We start from the raw sequence: 21,784 nt of genomic DNA on the forward strand, positions 1-21,784 counted from the left end.
AATAAATTGTTCCTTGCCTATCTAGCTCACTTTGATCTTACTCAGTATTTGAGTAAGATTTGACTTCTCCAAAATCTCCAAAGTAGTCCCACACAGAGATTTAGCCACTTTTTTTTATTCATGTTCTATAGCATTATGGCTTGTGCTAAAAGCACACTGCCTTTCTGATGGTACCTGCTACTGATTACTTTATCTTCCAGGTGGTCAGAAATGGGTTTCTGTTGACTACATTGGTCTGCATATGGAACACATTGAACATTGCAAATGGGCACACTTCCCTATATCTTTATCACAGTGGCAAGAGTTAACAGATGTGAGAACCAGCTATACAACTCCTGAAATCTGGCTAAGAAACGATTTTCTAATAAGAATGGCAAACTTGCAAACAATGAAAAATACCAGAAAGTAAGGAATTATTTTCATGTAATAAAAAATATCACCCCCTGTAACAATCAATAACTCAAAATATAAGCATTATATAGATTGCATTTGCTAAGTACTTTCAGAATAGCATATAAATTTTAATAGGATAGACAACATTATTTTAAATTCTGTTATTAACCCAGTTCATTAAAAATATATCAGAAATTATGTCTTTACAGACAAAGTCAGCTATGTAATTTTCTTTATAAACTCCTTTTATTTACTAAGGAAAAATAAGAACTTTATGCACAAATGAAATAAATGGTAAGATTAACAAAACTTTACATGTTTTCTATTTTATTTTTGTAAATTAAACTGAGTTTATCTGGTCATTTCTTGTATTTATAGGTAGAGTATGGCACATACAGATTGGATTACTTTGGTGTTTTCTGAAACAAATAATGTTGTTTAAAAAAAATTGAAAGTCTCATTCTTAATTTGGAAGCTGAATAAAAAAAAATAAAATGATTTTGGAGTTGCAGAATTTATCACTTTGTCCCTTTGCTTACATGAAAATATGCAATAGAAAACTACCCATGTGAAATCATTTAATTATTTTCTTTTAGGTGTATGGGTGTTTTGCCTACATGAAGGACTTTGCATTCTGTGTGTGCTTGGTGCCCACAGAAACACTGGATTTCCTGGGAATGGGAACCAAACCTGACTCTCAAGGAAGAGCAGCCAGTACTTACCCACTGAACCATCTCTCCAGCCCCTTAATGTTGTCTATAAAGTTCTATCATAAATTTTAACAGAATGCTTAGTAATTAATGACTTCCATGCAGTATTAACACTGTCATTTTGGAAAAGAGGTAGTCTTATTTTGTATTTTAACTTTTAAAATATAAAAATTATAATGTCATCTAAGGCATTATATAAAACAGCATTCTTTAAATACTTTATTACATTCAGAATAATGTAATAATGTAATAGGACCCTGCTTAGAACTTACTTGGTTTAAATTATTGTTCCAAGGAACTATTTTAATAAGTCTTAACTTATAATTGCAAAAACCAAAAATACAATGTTTTATAATTTCCATTTTTGGAATAAAAGTTCTGCATAGTTTAATAACACAGACTCTGTGTTCATTAGAAAGAATAGCCTAGCTACCTGTTTACAGGTTCCAACAAAAAATTCAGGGTAAAGCAGTCACTGAAATCAAACAAACTTAGAAACTAGAAATCTAAACTGGGCTATTGAAAGCACACCTCTGTTTTTTTAGCCACCCCACTATGCCATGTGCCTTGTACTGTCTCACAGTGACCCTTAGGTTTGCCCTCACTGTTCCTGGGGCTTGCTTTATGAGAGCCCAGAACTACATGATTCTTCAGTGTCCTCGATTGTCAAAACCACCAAAACATGCAGGAGGCCTGCTACCCATCAAAAGCAAGAGCTGGACCATATATATATATATATATATATATATATATATATATATATATATATATATATATATATATATATATATATTTGAAACTTTTTAGTTTTAAAGCATTCTCTATTAACTTAAAAGTAAAATTCATTTTTACTTCAGACATAAAAAGACATATTTTTCCACAAAAAATACAATATTTTAAATGTCTGCCAAAATATAGAAATGGCACTTAGAAATTAGTGAACAATTTCTTTCCTAGAGATGAAAAGTACTCTGTTTTATTCATTTTAACATCTGGAAGAAATTAAAACATATAATATGTTTTAGATTCAGAACTCTTTGAAGAAATTTTATTACATTAAAAATTATACATAGGGTTATGTAAAAAGGAAATGTTTCATGGGGAACTCAACCTGTAAAAATTTCTGTAGATTTGCATCTAATGCAACACCACTATTTTATTTGAATTGTGTGGGAAGGATTAACAGGGGCTGGTGGATGTGTTGAGTGACTAATTTTGTGATCACTCATCTTTAACTATAAAAGTAAATTAAGGTATTACTCCTCTGTCACAGATGATTTCCTGGACTTCAGAACAAGGTCCTTAATGGATAGAGACAGTTCCTGAAGCTCCTTCCGAGTAGTGTTGGTGACGTCATGCTGTTCCTTGTCTAACTCGTCAGCTGACAGATCCTCTCTCGGCCCACTCTTCTTATTTTGATTGACTAACTGCTTTACTACCAAACCTTGGTATTTTACCAGCAGAGAATGTTGGTCCTGCAAAAAGAAAGAAGAACCTGCACCAAGTACATTTGATTTTCTGTGACCAGACAGAGTAGATTTGTTTGAGCAGTACAAATTGAATGGGCTTATTTTCATGAAACAATGGCCATGTTAGTGAAAAGCTGAGTATGGAAAGCAAGGTCTGTGCTCTCCGGAGTGCAGATAGCATGCAGATCAGAAAAAGTAAAGCCTGTGCAGACCATGCCACAGGAAGCTGATTTAGCTAGGCTCGATCATCAAAAAGAAAATAGTAAGAGTCTAAGAAGCGAAATCGCTTTTTGGTAGGGGCTGGCTTCCTTAGATGAACTGACAAGACATTTGAAGCGGTCCTTGGAGGCTTAATCAAAATTAGGAAAACTGCGAGAGTTCTTACGTTCTTGTCTCTTTTCTGAAAACTTCTAAAATTAGAGGACTTTTCACCATGATCTTATAGAATGCTAAAAGATTCTTGAGCTACACTCAATTAAAAACAAACAAACAAACAAACAAAACCTAACTCACCATCCCCATTCCTGGATACAAAAAGATGTTAATGGCCTCCCTCCCCCAGTGTCATCAATGATTCACGCCCAATATACTCCAAATTTAAAAGCTTATGAGATTTCCAATGTATTAAAATGCAGTACCTCTGGGATTTTGCCTTGAAGAAAAGCAATGATCTGTGGCACACATCTTCCAGGCGCATGGAGCATGGTGTGGGTGCAGCATTGAAATAACAGGACTGATGTGAGGTGCAAGACAAGAGCAGGATCTTCTGTCACTTTCAGCTGCTCAGCCAGTGCCTGACGATGCTGGAACAGTATTTGCCTGCAAATCAAAATCACACAATACATAATTAACAAGGACTGGCTATTTACATATTTTCTCTTTAGCATCTATTTTTCACCTTCTCTAGTCTAATGACTTGGTTCTACTGCATTTTAAGCAATTTAGTTGGCACAGGTAGATAAGCATTCTATAAAGATACAGACAAAGCTACAAGCAAGAAAATTCAAAGTATACTTTCTTAGGTTGCTGGGATTAAACAAGCTACAATAACAACTTGAATAAGGTTCCAGGTAAGGAAATTCTCAACTTTAATTCACTGTCCAAGGACTAAGCTTCCATGAGATTAGAGAAGTGAGTAGACTCTCACTGAAATGCTTGGACAGTCACACTCAAACATCAGCTACGAAGAAGTTCAGATATAGGAGCAGCAACAACAGAGTCAGTATTACCTTTCCCTTTTTTTGTCTCCCTTTTTCACCATAATGTCACAAGCTTCTGTTGCAGAATCCAGACAAGAAAGGAAGTCTTCTATGCTCTGAAGACAATTAATTACATAATTTACTTTTATAGACATTTAATACTGATTTACAATTTTACACCCCAAACATAAATTTTTAACAGGGCATCTGGCAAACAGAAATTGTGATTTACGACTAAAAATGTTAAGTGTCGCCATCTTTCTCACCCCTCATCTCCCCCAAAGGTACATGCATACAGTATTAGTTTTAGATTCAATTTACAAGGATTCTGATTGGAGTGTACACATGGTACTTTATACACAAAGTTCTTACCATAGTCACCAGTTAGCACTGACTTACTTTTTCATTCAGAGAGTTGTGGAGTTTGGTGAGAGCTACTTTGGTTTCTTCTGTCAATTTACTTAAAATTTTTTTTCTTATCTGTAAAAGAAAAAATTCTTTTGCCATTGTGGCTTTGATATATGCTGGATATAAGACCAAACAGACAAATAAATGTCCCTGTATATTCAGTACTGTAATACAATGCTACATGTAATATATTTTGTTAGGTCTCAAACCAGAGATTAAAAATGTTAAAATATTACAGAATAATAGGGCTAGATAAACATTAGCCAAAAAACTTCTATGCAGCCCTCATCTTTACAGCCCCAGTGACATTAGATAACTACAGGGTGACTGGCCATGAGGGATAGAGACTTTGGGTAAATAGACTTCCTGTGGTTTTTCTTCTCAGTGTCACCTGAAAGAGTGTCACATAGCCACATGGCTCTCACACAGAAAGGAATGCCTGGAGGAAGGGCAGTAGATCTTGTTCTGTGGGTAGATGTTTGTATGATAACTGGTATAAGGAAGCTTGAGTCATCTTTCATAGATGTAGATAATGTGACTTTCATGGCATTGTGGATCAGATGAATTCCTTCTGGGACATTTCAGGAAGGGAAAGCTTGGCAGAAGGACCTGGTAGGACACTGTGTTTGGGAAGACAGGCTAGTCAGAGCTTCCATGTTCCATGTCATATCAATCCTTAGCCCTGCTCAAGACTACAGAAAAACACTGCCAATATTGTAATTTTTAGAGTGGCAATTGGTAAACAGACAGGAGACATGAAACATTTCAAAGTGTTGAGGATGGTTGCTCAAAGTGAAAGAGAAGGAATCCAGTAGATTCCAAGTAAATACTGCTCTTCTGTCTGGAGTTGGAGGGTGGTCCTTATTATGAAAAGGAGTTACCTAAAATTAAAACAAACCAAGAAAAACTATGCTACTGGTGGCAACAAACCATAGTAACAGAGGCCATGGCATTATATGGGTGTTTTCCTAAGCCAGTTATGATTGCAGTTAGCCATGTGAGGACCTTCTCACTCATTTCTCCTTCAATTTCTAACCGCAAGATGAACCCATAAGTAAAAGAAGGAAGAGAAAGAGGTAGAGGAATGGCTATTGTTAGCACAGGAATAGACCAAACACTTTTACCTGTAGCTATCTGAGCATGCATGGCTCTACCTCTCATGCATGGCAAGGACAGAAGTGATAGACTTGGGCTCAAGTTTAAGATCACACTTTTAAACAAGTAAATTTGAGGTTGTCTCAATATTTAAGAGTTACATTGCCTTGTTATCAAAAGAAAATGACTACTGGGCTGGGCAGTGGTGGTGCATGCTTTTGACCCAGCACTTGGGAGGCAGGCAGATCTGTGAGTTCGAGACCAGCCTGGTCTATAAGAGCTAGTTCCAAGACAAGCTCCAAAGCCACAGAAACAGAGAAAACTGTCTTTAAAAACCAAAACCAAACAAACAAAAAACCAAAACAAACAAAACTATGAACTTAAAAAACTTTGGGGAGTTATAAATCAATAAGAAAAGAAACAATTAGAAAAAGTTTTTATCATAAACCTCTCTACTATAAGTAGTTTGGTCATTTTATCAATCCTTATAAAATTATATAACCATTGTACTATACTTAAATTCTCTAGTATTTAGTGCTTTTTGCCACTTAAAAACTTATTTTCCCTTTAAACTATTTCAAAAAGAGAAAATAAAAATGTGCTCAGACATACCATCTTACTCCTGCCAGAATGGCTAAAATTAGAAACACCAATGATGACTCATGTTGGAGAGGATGTGGAGAAATGGGAACACTCCTCCACTGCTGGTGGGAGTGCAAACTCATACAGCCGTTTTGGAGATCAGTATGGCGGTTCCTCAGGAAAATAGGAATTAGTTTACCACAGGACCCGGCAATCCCCCTCTTAGGCATATACTCAAATGATCCACATCCATGCAACAAAGACATCCGTTCAACTATGTTCATAGCAGCACTATTTGTAATAGCAAGAACCTGGAAGCAACCTAGATGCCCTTCAATTGAAGAATGGTTAATGAAGATGTGGTACATCTACACAATGGAATACTACTCTGCAGAAAAAAATAATGGTATGTTGAAATTCGCAGGACAGTGGATGGCACTTGAAGAAACCATCCTGAATGAGCTAACCCAGTCACAATAAGAGGAACACAGTATGTACTCACTCATATATGGATTTTAGACCTAGATCAAAGGATCACCAGCCTATAATTCACACCACCAGAGGAACTAGGATACAAGGTGTATTCTAAGAGATTCATATAAAGCCCCTCACAGAACTGGAAAGGGACAAGTCCCCCAGAGCTCAGGGGAAGTGGGGGGGGGGACAGCGAATGGAGAGAGAAGTAGGAGAAAACGAGGGGGAAGAAAAGAAAACCTGTGCGACCAGGAAGATTGAGCCTGGTTAGGAATAGAAGACAGGAAAGGAGGAGACAGAGAGAGAGAGAGAGAGAGAGAGAGAGAGAGAGAACATAAAAGAGGGAGCCAATATTGGTTTGAAGATAAAATTGAACACAAAGAAAGGTCTAGAGAATTACAAGACTGCTGCCAAATAACAATTTGAGCTTCCATGGAAAGGCTACCATAAATGCCCTTCCCGGAGAGTGAGATCAACAACTAACTTCTCCATGGAGCCCTCAACTAATGCCTGTTGGAAACAGGAGCAAACACCCATACATAAACACTGAGTAGAAGTAGAACTCAGATGCAGATAGAGAGGACAAGACCAGGAGGCAGAAACACATACAGACAGCTTACCTGAACAAGGAGGAGCTAATGGGCCACCAGACTGATAGCTGGGAAGCCAACAGGGGACTGACTCAGGCCCCCCTGAATATGGGTCTCAGCCAGAAGGACTGAGCAGTCTAAGGAACCTCAGACAGTGGAGACAGGATGTATCCCTGGTGCACAAAAGGACATTGCAAACACATTCCCCATGGAGGGATAACTGCCTTAATCTAGAGATAGGAGAGAAGCCCTAGTCCCTACTTCACATGACCTGTCAGACCTAGATGACCCCAACTGGATGGCATACCCCTACGTATGGAATTGGGGGGGGGGGATGGGAGGGGAGGGTGGTTAGAGTGCATGTGAAAGGGTAGAGAGGGTAAAAGGGAGGGAAGAAGGGAGGGAGGGAGGGAGGAATAGAGGGAGGAAGGGAGGGAGAGGGAACTGGGATCGACATGTAAAATAATAAATTAAATAAAAAAAAATGCTTTGACTCCAAAATTTAAGTTCAAGGACAAGTTACTGGGGAAAAGGATTTCTATTTTTGTTTCCACAGAAAATGAAAAGCTGTGGATTCCTTCCAGAATAATGTGGTTTGATCAAGTCAGACCGCCTGAAACAGAGTACCAAGTGACCCTACATTCAAAACAGCTGGACAAAGTAGCCTTGCAGACTACAGCCAGGATTTCTGCATCTTCTTAGTATCCCCCATGACAGCGACCCTTACCAGCAGGAAGTAGTTTGGAAAGAACGACACCCAAATTCCCAAATATTGTCCATAAATATTTGTTTTCATTTAAATGGATTTGGTTATATAAAATAAATAAATAAATAAAGAAAGAAAGAAAGAAAGAAAGAAAGAGAAAAAAAATGTGCTCAGACTCAAATTACATCACATAGCAAGCAGATCACTAACATACTTCACTAGTAATGGCTGCAGGGTCCTCCACTGCCATCATTAAATCAGAGGCTAGGAAGTTGAACATGAGGTTAGTGATATCAGTACACACTGTCTTCAGCAAGTGCTTGGTCAGGGCAGTCTGTGTGTCATCTGGAAAAGAAGGACTTTCTGTGAATATTAACTTCCTTGCATAATTGCAAGAACCAATAAAAAAGACACTGTTAAGTATACCTGCAAAAAACTTCATCCCCTTTTCAAATAATCTGATGTTATTGAAAAGGTTTGAAACCTCTTCTTGTAAGTCCTTGATTGTGCGTTTTCTGCCAGTCCCAGAAGCAGAAGTGGAAGACATGAACACTGAACGTACCACCTCAAGATACATTTTATTAAGAGGTCTGTGAAAAGGCAAATAAAATACAGTTGTACCACTTTTATATGGATAAAAAATTTTGCCTATAGTGAAATAGCACTTTAAAAAAATCTCTGTCTTTCTAAGAAATAAAATTAATTTGAAGCAAGGCTCCGTAAGGAATTTGTTTACAGGTTCAGGAATAATAACTTAAATGTTAAGTATTCGTAGTACTTGTGGTAAAGATGACAAGAATGACAGCAATAAACTTTACAAATCTAAAGAGACTACTAAAACTAATGTGCAAATAGCAGAATATAAGTTTGTTTTTCCTTCTTAGGAGTCACAACAGAAAAGCTCTCAATTTCCAAACTACTATGTAAGATATTAAAAATCACTTATATGCTCTACAACAGATTACTTAAAAAATGGTGCAATGCTAGCAGTGTCTATTTTCTATTTTTATGCATAAAATTTATTTTATTAAAAAATTTCACTATGTCTCTACAGAAGCTCCATTTCAAAATGAAAAAGTAGTCTCTCTGAGTCTTGAATTATCTGAGACTTATGTGCTGCGTCTAAGTTGATGGAAGACCAAGGCTGGTTAACAGTGGTCAAATTATGTAAACGTTCTTTCATTTTTGCATTTAAAGTTACCTTGCTTCATTCACAAGGTAGATGTTTCTAAACTTATCCTTTTTGAGGTCAATCCCCAATCCCCACCCCCAGACTAAAAATAAACACTGTTTACTTTCTGTCAAATCAAAATAGAAAATGATCCCTTTCTCCTTTTAGATGATATTTTTCATGCCATGTAAGGGACCACTTAGTGATTAGTCCCAACGAAGACCTACGACTGCAACTTCACTGAACACTTAAAGGTTCTCAGCTTCTACTGTCCATATTGTCCAAAGCATTTACTAAATGTTAAACTCAACTGCCTCTGAAGGAAAAATCAATTTGGAATTCTAGATTAAACTAAACCCAATGGATTAGGAAAACAAAACAAACAAACAAACAAACAAACAAAAAAAAAAAACTAGTAAGGCAGTGGTGAGTGGTGATGCACACCTTTAAATCCCAGAACTTGGGGGGCGGAGACACATGTATCTCTGTAAGTTTGAGGCTACCCTGGTCTACAGAGTAAGTTCTAGGATAGCCAGGACTTTTACAAAGAGAAACCATGTTTCAAAAAAAAAGCTTAAAACATGGTTTTGGAGTTCTTAGTGAAAATTACCACACTTCAAAAAACAAAAAAAAAAGAAATGGGACTTATACTTGCTTTATTAAGTATTCTGCAAGTTCGGAAATAAACTCCTCAGGGGCATCTTGCACATGTTTCTTTAAGTAATCTTCAATTTCATCTGGGAACATGAACATGATGTCTGGCTTCTTCTTTCCTGTAACATACATCAACAATGGGAAAACACACACACACACTCAACACACTCAACAGCAAAAGCCTGGCAGGTAATACACACCTCACAAGACAGCAACATAATTTTATGTCAAAAAAACTGCTACTAAGAATCTAATAAAATTAAAATTTAAAAGTTCTTTTAAGTGATCATTTTCTTTTTAACTTCCTTTACAAATGACTTTTATCTATAAGACATTTCTGAACAAGGGAACTCTGTTCTCCTCTAATGTAGAAAATGCCAATGGTCAGGTATCAGAACCATCACATAGATTATCATTCAGGAACAAGTGATTTCTTTTCTTTCAACAACAGGCACTGAGCAGAATTTCCTTATTCACATAACTAAGTACTTACTAATGTTAAGTCAGCCATGAAATTTATATCAGAGCTTCAGAAAGCCACAGGACTAAGTTAAAAATTTACCTTTTTGGAAAGATACAAACAAAGAAAATAGAAGGAAAAGAAAAAACCCTTATAATTTGTTTTTGCTTTCCCAAAGACAATTCTATACTAATGACTAATAAAAATTAGTATGCACCTAGTGTAATGGAAATGTTAATTATGGATATGCCATGCCAAACCACTTACTTGAAAAAGTATTGGTAGCAAAGTGAACAATGTTTTCATTATAAATGATAAAGCTATACCTTTTATACAAGTGATTATTTCCAGCTAAATCAGATTGATCCAACAAGTGAAACCTTAGCAATAAAATAAAATGGCTCAAAAATTAATTTTCAGTCTTAATGAAATAAATTGTTGACATCATAGCTTCAAGGTAGATACCCCAGTTCTAGTCCCTCCTAAGATCTGCTATGCAATCCTGATGTTCATACTAAATTTTGTTCTGTTTGCTTCCTGTAAGCCTTTCATAGCTTGTTAAATTCCATTCCTTCCAGTAATCTTGCATACTGACTTGATTCTGTCTTTTAGTTGAGAGCCCAATTTCATCCTCCATTTCAGAGATGACAACATAACCCTTTCAAATTACTTTTAAGGTAGAATTGTTACTACTACTATAGTGCCTCAATAATCTACACAGAAAAAAAAATGTCACATGCCTCATTTCTCTACGATTACAGGCACTAGAGAATAACTTCTTAAAATTTCTTTTTATTCCTGTTCCCACTGTATCTTGGGAATTCATAAGCAAGCACACAAAGTGAAAAATAATAATACACACAGCTTCTCAATACTGTTTAGAATAAAGGTAGAAGACAGAGCAGTTTCTGTTGGACACTGCCTTTAGTTAACATTTTCTGCACATTACCAATAGTAGCTATTTCAATCTTTTTTAGATTATTTTAAAGGAAAGTCTAAGCAACTGTGATGATGCAAATAGTAGCACATTATCTCCATTTGAGATTTATTATTTTTTACATGGTTGCTAGAGATAAGGAGGAGGTATTATGTTTCATGATCTTTAAAGTGGAAAAATATAATTGTATTTAGAAAAGCAAAATAATATGTCCCTTGCAGAATTAACCTTAGCAAACATTAACAAGTCTAGGAAGTGGAAGAGCCAAGAGGCAGTTAATTCCTTCTCAGATATAAGTAACAAGACAGCCATGTATTGTAAAATGTCAAAAAAGCATGTGATTCTCTGCATCAGCTTTCAATATCTATTCTTCATTTTTCAATGTCTTCAACTATTTCCAAGAGTTCATTCAAGGTGAAGAGGTTTTGGGTACACAAAGGTCTGTGTGCTCACAGATACTACTGGGAAATAGGAATGTTAAATTTGCAGTTGTCTTTTCAAAGAAAACATGCAGAACTTGTTTTTGGACTGGAAAATGGGGAATAGAGGTGGCCAACAGCCTAGGCGATCCTTGCCCTGCCTGTAGGGCCAGGCTATACTAAATTTCCGTGAGTAGGACTAGAGGTAGCTAATAGCCAAGAAGACCTCTGTAGTATCTCAAAGGCCTTTAAGGTAACACCATAACTTAGCTCTAGAACCCATCTTCATGGAAGAAGTAACCTATACTTTGAGGCATTTTGATGAAATGCACAAAGGATTGTGCTATACCAGTAAACCTCTTCCCAAATTATGTTGTACTTTTTAGGTCTAAAAAGACTGGGGTCAGATTCTAGAAGTTTGAACCAACACTGGCTACAGAGTTGTGCGGAACTGTTTTCCTTTTTGCCTCATATGGATCAACACTCTTTTGGCCCTTGTAGTTATAGAGGCTTTTTGTTTTCTTGTGTTTTTCTTTTCTTTTCTCTTTTTGCATATTCTATACCTTCTAAAAATTTTCACCCTAAGACAATCATATCAATAAATGAGCCAATATTAAATTCTTCCATTTGCACTAACCTTAAAAAGGCAAAGTCAGCATTTCTGGACAAAACTCAGCATTAAGCTTGACTCCAATTTTGATTTAGTCTGGGGACAGGGTCTCCTGTAGCCAAGTTTAACTAAAACTAAAGGCTGGCCTTACCTTAAACTCCTGATTCTTCTGCTTCTACTTCTTTTTTATTTTATTTTATATTATTTTATTTTATTTTGGTGGTTTTCCAAGACAGGGTTTCTCAGTGCAACAGCCCTGGCTGTCCTGGAACTCACTTTGTAGACCAGGCTGGCCTCGACTGCCTCTGACTTCTGAGTGTTGGGATTAAAAGTGTGTGCCACCATGCTTGACCCTGTTTCTGACTCTTAAATGCTGGGATTATAACGGCTTCAGATTAATTTTATTCCAGTGTTACTACTTTTTAATTCTTTTATAACTGTCCATTTTTGTAAATTGTCACATGGGCTTATGACTGGGTGATGAGGAGCAATACAGTTAATTATAAGTTGTTTTGGCATGAAGAATGACTATGTATTGATAAACCCTAAAATGAGTGACTTGAATGCAAAAGATGATAATAGGCACCATCTGTTTAGTGATTTCTAGCATGAAAACTAAGAGACAAGATTAGATTTTACATTATTAAACTGAAATTTGTGATCACTGAAAATGTTAAATAAGTACTTTGCATACAAACACACATCCTAGTTATATGCATCTTAAGAAAAATGTTAATATATATGTATATACAAGTATACATGTATTTACATTAACACTTTTATATAATACACACACACACACACACACACAGATAAATAATGAAATAGAAGCTACACACCAACATGAGATGACTGAGATTCATCATCACTCTCATCATCTTTTCTTCCTTTCTTCTTGGTTTTTTTAATTTTGTATTCTCTGGCATTGCCCCCTCCTCCTCTCACACTTCCAGTGCCCTCTGGTGGAAATATATTAGTTAGTATTATTTAATTAATAAAGTTTAGAAAATTATGATACTATATTGCTGAATTAAACCATATGATAAAAAATGAAAAGCAAGCTAAAAATAATTTAAATTCATTTAAGGTCAGTTTCCATATTAAGGTGCTAAGGACAGTGATATTAAGTTCAATCACTAAAAATCTTTTGAACTTAAGGAATCCCCTGGGATTGTTTTAACTGTAATCTACTCAATGCTGCCTCTTTTCTGCAGTTTGCTGATCTCTTTTTTTAGTCATATCCATTCTGTCACCATTTCCTTTCCCTACATTATTTTATGAGTATGAATTTTTGTCTACATGTGCTTCTGTACCATGAGTATGCAGTGCCCATGGAAGTGTGACAGTGTCAGATCCTGTGGAACTGGAGTTACAGGTGGCTGTTAGCTGCCATGTGGGTGCTGCAACTTGAACCAGGGTCCTCTGCAAGACCAGCTAGTGCTCTTAACCACTGGACCATCTTTTCAGTCACCCCTTCACCTTTTCTTGTCCCCTCAAAAATATCCTTTCATCTATTCATCTCTGCTATCATAGCATTGTTTTACTCTCTTCTGATATATCCCATTGGCTTTTCTTTCTTGGCTCAAAGACTGACTGTCACCCATTTGGAGGAGTCTAACTCACCCACTACACACCTAGGTTAAGAATTCTTGATATGTAATGGTCGAAAATTACAGATACTGGATAAATGTTTGTAAATCAGTAACAGAAAAATGCCATTATCAATTACTTTCTGAACTAGTTAATTATCAACTAAATAGTGATTTCCAACTATTTAATTTAGTTACTAAAGAGTTAATAAACACAAATCATTAGGGAAGCTTAAGTACTGCACATCAGAGTGAAGAAACATAACTGAGGTTAACTATCTGCCATTAGACATCCACATTTAGGATCTTATCTATAAAACAGAATACTTATCTTACAGTGGGTTATAAGTGTTACGTATTTACAACATAAAGACTATTTATTGAGTAAAATGAGCTGATTCTTATAAACTAAACATACTTTTCTAACATCTAAGCAGAATTCCCTTATATTTCATTATATTTTAGAGTTTATTTTCCTCGACTTTACAATGACAAAAACAAAAAATAATAAACCACATGCTTACAGGGAGATGCATCTTTAATATCTGGTATTGAGTTTCTTGAGGGAGGATATTTGAGTTGGACATGACTCAGTGCAACATAATTAATTACTACCACACAACTACAGTCACGGAGAACAAAGTACTTTGAGAGAAACAGATCAACTACACTGACTTAAGTCATCAATCAACACTTGTGTATTTCTAAATACCACTCTGTATAAAATGATAAAGTGTATTATCTGAGTATTAGGAGTCACTGGACGAACTTATTGTGGCTCTTCTGGAAGGATGGAGAGAAAGTAAAAAATAGTTTAAGTCTTGCAGAAAAAAGTTTGCAAAAGGAAAATTTTTAACCAATAAAGTAGGAACTGCTTTTATAGCAAAAAGTATGTTTTAAGCATACATGTTAGATACACTTGTGTTTATTAATGAAAAAAGTTGAATATCAAAGCTTTTAGTATGGACATAGCACTAATAATCTGTACTAGTATGAGCAGGGAAAAATACAAGTGGTTCTCAACTGTAAGTTACTAGATGAAAGTACTCCCTAGAACAATTTCCACTGAATGTAAAAATAAAATACAATGTTTAACTATGCCAAGTGCTATTTTAGGTACTAGGGATTCAACAATGCGGTTCCATTGTTTCAAATGGATTCAAAACAATGTAGCCCATTACAGTGACAAGGTCCTATACTGGAAGGATAAATCAAGTATGTTTACTATTGTGAGGGATGAGAAAGGCATCCAAGGAAGTGACATTTGGAATTGAACTCTAAAGGAAAGACAAATCCAGTTACTTGAATTTGGAAGAAGCAATAAAGTGAAGCAGCATAGTTAGCGCAGAGGCCTTAATGCAAATATGAACTCAGCAATATGAGAATACAGAAGGGTAAACAGGAAGGATGGACAGCCACGAAAAAGGCTCTGTATCTTTTCACAAATACATACTAAATCAAAATACACTGCATCATTTCCATTTCCATGATTACAATTTAATTTACTAGGGTCTGGAGAGATGGTTCAGTGGTTAAGAACACTGTTTGCTTTTCCAGAGAATTTACATTTAATTCCTAGCACCTACATGGCAGCTTCACAACTGTCTGTAACCCTAGTTCCCAAGGGTCCTGATGCCCTCTTCTGGCCTCTTTGGGCACCAGGATACATGTGGTAAAACAGACATACACATGAAATTAAAAATTGAAAAAAACTTTAAAATTTAATTTAGTAGCAAGATTTGGTTTAGATTAGTAGTTAAAAAAATGAATCAATTAAGTAAAAAGTTCAAGCAAAAAATAAAAACTCCATTTTTCTAGCAGCACTTATGTTTTCAGCCCCTGTGTCGGGAACCTGGTAGCTGAAGCTCCTTAGGCTGACTCCTATTGCATCCACAGACCTATGTGTCTGATTTCTTTCCAGCCTGGAGCTGTCTCTGTCCCTGCACCATGGCTGTGGTGCTTTAGTCAGGTATTGAGATAGGTCCAGTGCTACTCTTTGTTTTTTGTTCATCTCAGAAAGGGGCTATCTGATATACAAGCATGGGAATGGAATGTGCTAATGAAATCCTTTCGTCCTATTACGACAACATAGCTTTGAGTCTCACTTATTTCATTACCTGTTGCTTTCTTCCTGCGCTCATCTTTTTTATCCTTTTTATTTGTATTGACACTTTCTAAACTGGAAACTTGTTTCAGATCTTCTTCAGTGATTAAATGCACAGGATTATTTTTCATTTCCTGAAAAAAAACATTTTTTTTGGTACATACATACATACATACATATGTATGTATAACATTTTAAACAGCAAAGAAGTTGCTTATTTAGTCATTCACCCTAATTATCATTGTTAGGTTTCACTGCTAATAACAATAAAACTCATAGCTGCTGCTCTGATGCTGTCTGTCTTTCTGTATCTTCTCTCCCTGGCTAATGAAAGCAGCAATGTAAGCACAAAGCATCCGACTGATAGCAGGAGATGCAGTCTTCCTCAGCTGTCATGAAAGAACCGCCCTTCTCCCTTTCTTTTTTGGAGACTCTTGAATACTGTGCCACAAGGATACTTAAAATGACAAGAAAGATATGGAGACTTCTGTAACTCCAAGGGCTAAAGCCAATTCATATGAATCTATTTTTCCCATGAATTAGTTACTGAAGAGCTCTACTACTTAAAATTTATGTTAACAATTAACAATGACAAACTATTTCCAGCTTCAGAAATCAGCTCATTTTTATGAGAAATAGTTTTTTAGTCTCTAGTGACAAAAAAATTTTCTTAAGATAATGAGGATTCCAGTAATAAGATTATCTTTTTCTTATTTTTTACTTGTTTTTTTTTTTTTTTTTTTGTTGTTGTTTGTTTGTTTTTTAAGACAAGGTTTCTCTGTGTAGCTTTGTAGACCAGGCTAGTCTCGAACTCACAGAAATCCGGTTGCCTCTGCCTACCAAGTGCTGGGATTAAAGGCATGTGCACCACTGCCAATGGCCAAGATTAACTTTTTCTAAACCCATTCTTTCTCCTATTTTTTTTTTTTTTTTTTTTTGCCCAAGCACAGAATAAACACTTCAAGTCTACAGTTTATTAATGCCACATCTGTATTTTTATTCTTGTCTGCTTAGTAGGACAACTGCAGAAAACTATGATACAGTCACATTACTAAGGTTTAAAAGAATAGTTAAACACAAATGATTTACACTTTTAATAGGTCTGCATGAATTCAGCAACATTATATTAAGACATAGGGCTTACTTATCTGAGAATAGGCTTTATACAGAGACAGTGGTTTTAGCAACATGCATGAATTGCATAGGAATGGATACAGGCCTGGCAAGAACTCTGCTTCAAAATACTTTTAGACAGCAGTCAAATATTAAAAATTTAAAAAAGCAAACTGATCAGAAGCTGGAGAGATAGCTCAATGGTGACAAGCACCAGCTACGATAGCAGAGGATCCAGGTGTTCCAGCACCATCTTGGAGGTGCACAGCTGCCTATAATTCAAATTTCAGGGGACTCAATAGGCTTTGATGACCACCAAGGGCACCCAAATACATGGGTACATGCATACATGGACATATAAGGATACATATAAAAAGACAAATATATTTATAAAAAATCATCAGTTTTTGGTTAGGATAAAGTCTTACTATATAGTTCAGGGCTGTCCTTGAGCCTAAACAGATTAAAGCTAGTATTCCTTGCCCTTAGTTTCAGAATGCTGAAGATTACAAGAATGCACCATCATGCTTGAAAGCTAATAAACTTTGATACTGACAAAAATTATTTTCTAAGTAAGTCACCCTGTTTCTTCTAACCAGGTAAAATCAACGAGGCTTTGCCACCAGACTTAATGATTACCTGTGGTGCTAACATGCTTTGTACTAAAATACGCTCACTGATTTTTTTTTTTTTTTTGGAGTCTCTCTGATCACAAAGTAAGTTTCACTTACACATAGGTAACACTTTTATGCATTTTAAGTTTTAACTGTGGATCAAATCCCTTGGCAATTTAAAATTCAAAATAAGTAATTTTATTGATAAGATTGTAATTTTTAAAATTAGTTCTTTAACTTTTAACAGGTTCTAACAAACATGGAGAAAGGGATAATAATTCCTAGAGAACGTAAAAAAGAGTTGTGCAAGATGACATTCCTTTGTGGTCAGACTGCTTACAGCATTTCCCAAAAGCTATTGTTATCCTAGCTGGAAAGAAGATACTGTCAAGATTACCAGGTGGAGGAAACTCTGGAATACCTTTTCAGCTTTTTGGTGCATCCGTTCACTGAACAGTTCTGTACAGTCATTTATAAATTTTTCACTGACCACAACTGTGTCATTAAAGACTATAGCTGAAGCTTGCTTGCTGAATGGTCTCATCACCTGCTGAAGCAGCATGGCAGCATCTTCAACTGACAAAGAACTGGGTAGCAGAGGCTAGAAAAACAAGCAAAATGAAAATGAAAGAAATGCAGGAAAACACAGGGTATATGTTTCATATACATGTACATGTGAAGATATATGTATATATAAATGAAATTTCCCCAGTAACCTCACTTAAGCCAGTGACTTTTAGAAGCAGTTAAGATCCCAATTTCCCAAACAGTTTTTCTAGTCTTATCAGCACTAGGAGCTCTAGAGCCATATATAATTTTTTAACCCAATTTTTACACTTGCATGCCTTTATAGGAATATGTTGGGCAAACCACCATCAAAAACTATAGACCCCTCTTATAAACCTACAAACAATTCACCAGTAAGTACTGACAAGTTTACCAGTACAGTTCTTTTCTGCTCTATCATCTCAATTACTATTTTTAATGACTATTTTAGATATCTTTCCCTATGAACTGCCTATCTTGAGAAGACATTTGTTTGTCTACCATATTTCTAGCATATGGAACAACGTCTACCACACAGAAACGATCTGAGACCTGCTGCAAGAATAAAGATGCCTTAAGAATTCAGTACCCACTGCAGGAGTCTTCCTACTTTACAAAACACCTATGCTCTGATTAGAAATAACAGACTGTCTCTCTGGCATAATGAGGGACAGGTGAACAATGAAGTAAAGCACAATCTGGGCTAAAGCAGTTTTTGCTAATATATTAGGAGATTATTGGAGAAGGGATAAGCAAATTCACCAGGATGAGGCCATGACAGTTGTACAAGCTTGGATAAGACATTATAATGGTTACTTTCATTTACTGACACAATCTGGAATCAATGGGAAGGGTCTCAATGAGGGACAATCTAGATCAGGTTGGCCTGTAGGCATGGCAGTGGAGGACTGCCTTGATTGTGTTAATTAGTACAGGAAGACTCTGCCTAATAGTTAGTGGCACCACTCCCTGGGTTTGGGCCTTGTATTGGTCAAAAAGGAAGAAAGTAATTCTAGCACTAGCAAGCATGTAGGCATTAGTTTGTTCTCTGCCCTAGATCGTGGATGTATTATACTAGCTGCTTCATATTACTGCTCCCTTGCTTCCCACAGTGACAGATTGGCAACTTGGAACTGTGAGCTAAAAAAAGCCCATTCACCCTGAAGATGGTTTTATCAGGGTGACAGGTCTTATAGTAACTGGAAGGAAAACTGAGACAAATGTGTAAAATCTCACCAATTTCACTGCCAGGACTGAAATGCTGTATTTTTTTCTTCTTTGCTTTTGAGGTTTATAAAATTCTGGATTAGATTATGTATACTTAAATCATCACTTTAAGCCTAAAATAATTAAAATTTCTGTTGTAAAAATGATTGCTAGAATTTACCTCTAAAGGCAATGGGCACATTTTACTAAAATATCATCCATTATTAGTTTAGTTAAAATTAAGAGAAAAAGGTAAACATACAGAAATATCAACCCATGTCCCCGAGCTGATGGCTTCCTCTACTGATGCTTCCACCTGGTCCACGAGTCCTTGACCAACACAAGCTGCCTTCAAAAACAAGAGTTGGGTGTTCTTATACCTTTTCTTTATATAATTCACAGCATCTGGGATTCCAAGTCTGGATAAAGCATCAAACTCTAGAAATACACAAGAAAGTTGAAAAAAACTTTTCAGACACTCACACCTTCCAAGAGGTCTTATAAAAATTTCTACAAAAACCCATCCTTTCACTGTAAATATAATGTATTTCAGTATTTTTGAAGGAAAAAAAAAAAAAAACGAAAAGAAACATAGTGTAGCTTATTATGTGGGTTACTGTTCTAGATGTCTTTTACTGAAAATCTCTGTAGGAAACATGCTTCAAGTGTTCCCTTCCCCATCTGAAGAGTTGAAGGAAAGAAGGACTACAGAGCAATACAATGAAAAAAAAAACGGCAGGAAAGGAAATGGTAATGGTTCAAATTAAAACTCAAAACTGGATTTATTTAAAAAAGCAAGCCGAGGGGACCACCGTGATTTCCACCTGCTTGGTCTCTGACCCCCACCTCCAGTCTTCTATTGGAGCCCCGGGCCCCTCCCAGAGATCTGTCTATCTCTGCGTCTTTCTCTGCAGGACCACTCTAAGTTCCTGCCAGCAGGATCCTTGATCCCCCATTGCAGGGCCTCTGCTAAAGAGGCCTCAGCTGGAGAATGCCAGGTCCCTGCTAGATTCACCTATTGGTGCAGAAACACCCTCAGTATCAGCCCAGCCTTTGCCCCGCATAACCAGGCCTTGGCTAGAGGTGAGTCTGGAACCGATTCGGGTGGACTCTTCCCTACATTTTTCCCAGGGAATTCCGGATCCCCCTGTCCCTGCCTCCTGTCCCCATTGAGAGCGCTCTTGGAGCTCTGATACAACCCACCCCGACTGAGAGCCTGCCCTCCCCCTGCCCTGTGCCCTACCCTGCCTACTGTCCCACCACTATGGTTGAGCATTGGGACAGAGGGTGGAACCAACAATCCAGACACATTCGGGGAACGTCCCTGAGCGGCTCTGAACACACAAGACCTGCCTATCCACGTGGGACCACACTTGATTCCACCTGCTTGGTCTCTGACCCTCACCGCGGTTCAATGGAGTTCCCAGCACCTCCCAGAGATCTACCTATCTCAGCAGGACCACTCTGAGTTCCTGCCAGCAGGATCCTTGACCCCCATAGCAGGGACTCTGCTAGAGAGGCCTCAGCTGGAGAGTGCCAGGCCCAGGCTGGATTTGCCTATAGGCACAAGGAATACCCTGAGTCCCAGCCTATGGAATATTTGACTCCCATTGCTGGCTTCTGCTGGAGCCTGATCACTGACCCCCATCGCCAGGCCCTTGTCTGTGGAGAGACCTCCTAGAGAGCTTGGACCACCAAGAGTTACAAATATCGAACCTCTGACTCACCTAAGCCCACCAGGAAAGTACCATAGAGAGAGGGAGAGACCCCACCAACCCCTACTGGAAGTGAAAGACCTAAAAAGTAATGGTCCTGCCTCCATCCACGGAAGGAGCTTGCCTTCCGGTGCCCTGTTCAGTACCTCCTGAGGACTGGGGTCTGAGCACAGGGTAACAAGTCGCAGAGGACCAGCTCATCTAGAGTCTCGCAGTGCCCTAGTCCCACCTCCACCCACTGGAAGAGAAGAGCCATTGGAGTATTGGACCTCCACGCATCCACCAGAAGAAAACCTGGTCCCGTACCCACCAGGAGAGGGAGAGACCCTACTGGTACCCACTGGAAAGAGGGATGGGTAGACGACAGCATAAGAACAGAGTCAACAACAGAAAGATCAATATGAGGCTCCCAGTGTCTAGGAACTCCACACCAGCAAGACCTGAACATCCCAACACAGATGAAACAGAAGAGAACGACCCTAAAACTAAATTTATGAAGATGATAGAGACCCTAAGAGGAAATGAAAAACTATTTTTTTAAAAAAAAAGACAAATCAAAAGACTTTGCAAGAAACTATTCAAATAGTGCAAAGTTTGAAAGCTGAAATAGAGACGATTAAAAACAAAACAAAACAAACAAACAAACAAAAAACCACAAACAAAAAACCACATACACACAGTTTGAGGAAATGCTGGAAATAGAAAACCTGGGTCAATGATCAAGAAGTACAGATAAAATCAACAGTATAACCAACATAATATAAGAGTTTGAAGAAAGAATATCAGGTGTTGAAGATACACTAGGAGAAATAGATTCATCTACCAAAGAAAATCTTAAGTCCACCAAATCCCTGACACAAAATATCCAAGAAAAATGGGACACTATGAAAAGGCCAAACCTAAGAATAATAGGTATAGAAAAAGATGAAGAAACCCAACTCAAAGGTTCAGAAAATATATTCAACAAAATCATAGAAGAAGACATGCCAATGAAAGTACAAGAAGCTCACAGAACACCAA

General features: G+C 37.1%; 1 protein-coding gene across 1 annotated transcript in view; it reads right to left on the minus strand.

Moving 5' to 3' along the window:
- Nucleotides 1-2,136: 2,136 nt before the first annotated feature.
- Nucleotides 2,137-21,784, minus strand: part of Ufl1 (UFM1 specific ligase 1) — a 34,171-nt gene continuing 14,523 nt past the window's right edge. Inside the window, exons 9-19 of the mRNA XM_051198657.1 lie at nt 19,312-19,487; nt 17,719-17,898; nt 15,584-15,704; nt 12,717-12,836; nt 9,453-9,570; nt 8,053-8,216; nt 7,841-7,971; nt 4,171-4,251; nt 3,802-3,887; nt 3,211-3,391; nt 2,137-2,578 (exon numbers count right to left, since the gene is read on the minus strand). Coding sequence (XP_051054614.1) covers nt 2,360-2,578; nt 3,211-3,391; nt 3,802-3,887; nt 4,171-4,251; nt 7,841-7,971; nt 8,053-8,216; nt 9,453-9,570; nt 12,717-12,836; nt 15,584-15,704; nt 17,719-17,898; nt 19,312-19,487 — 1,577 coding nt within the window. The 3' untranslated portion in view covers nt 2,137-2,359. The remainder of the gene's footprint in view (nt 2,579-3,210; nt 3,392-3,801; nt 3,888-4,170; nt 4,252-7,840; nt 7,972-8,052; nt 8,217-9,452; nt 9,571-12,716; nt 12,837-15,583; nt 15,705-17,718; nt 17,899-19,311; nt 19,488-21,784) is intronic.

Source organism: Phodopus roborovskii, unplaced genomic scaffold (assembly GCF_943737965.1).
Source record: "Phodopus roborovskii unplaced genomic scaffold, PHOROB, whole genome shotgun sequence".
In the NCBI taxonomy this organism is placed as follows: domain Eukaryota; kingdom Metazoa; phylum Chordata; class Mammalia; order Rodentia; family Cricetidae; genus Phodopus; species Phodopus roborovskii.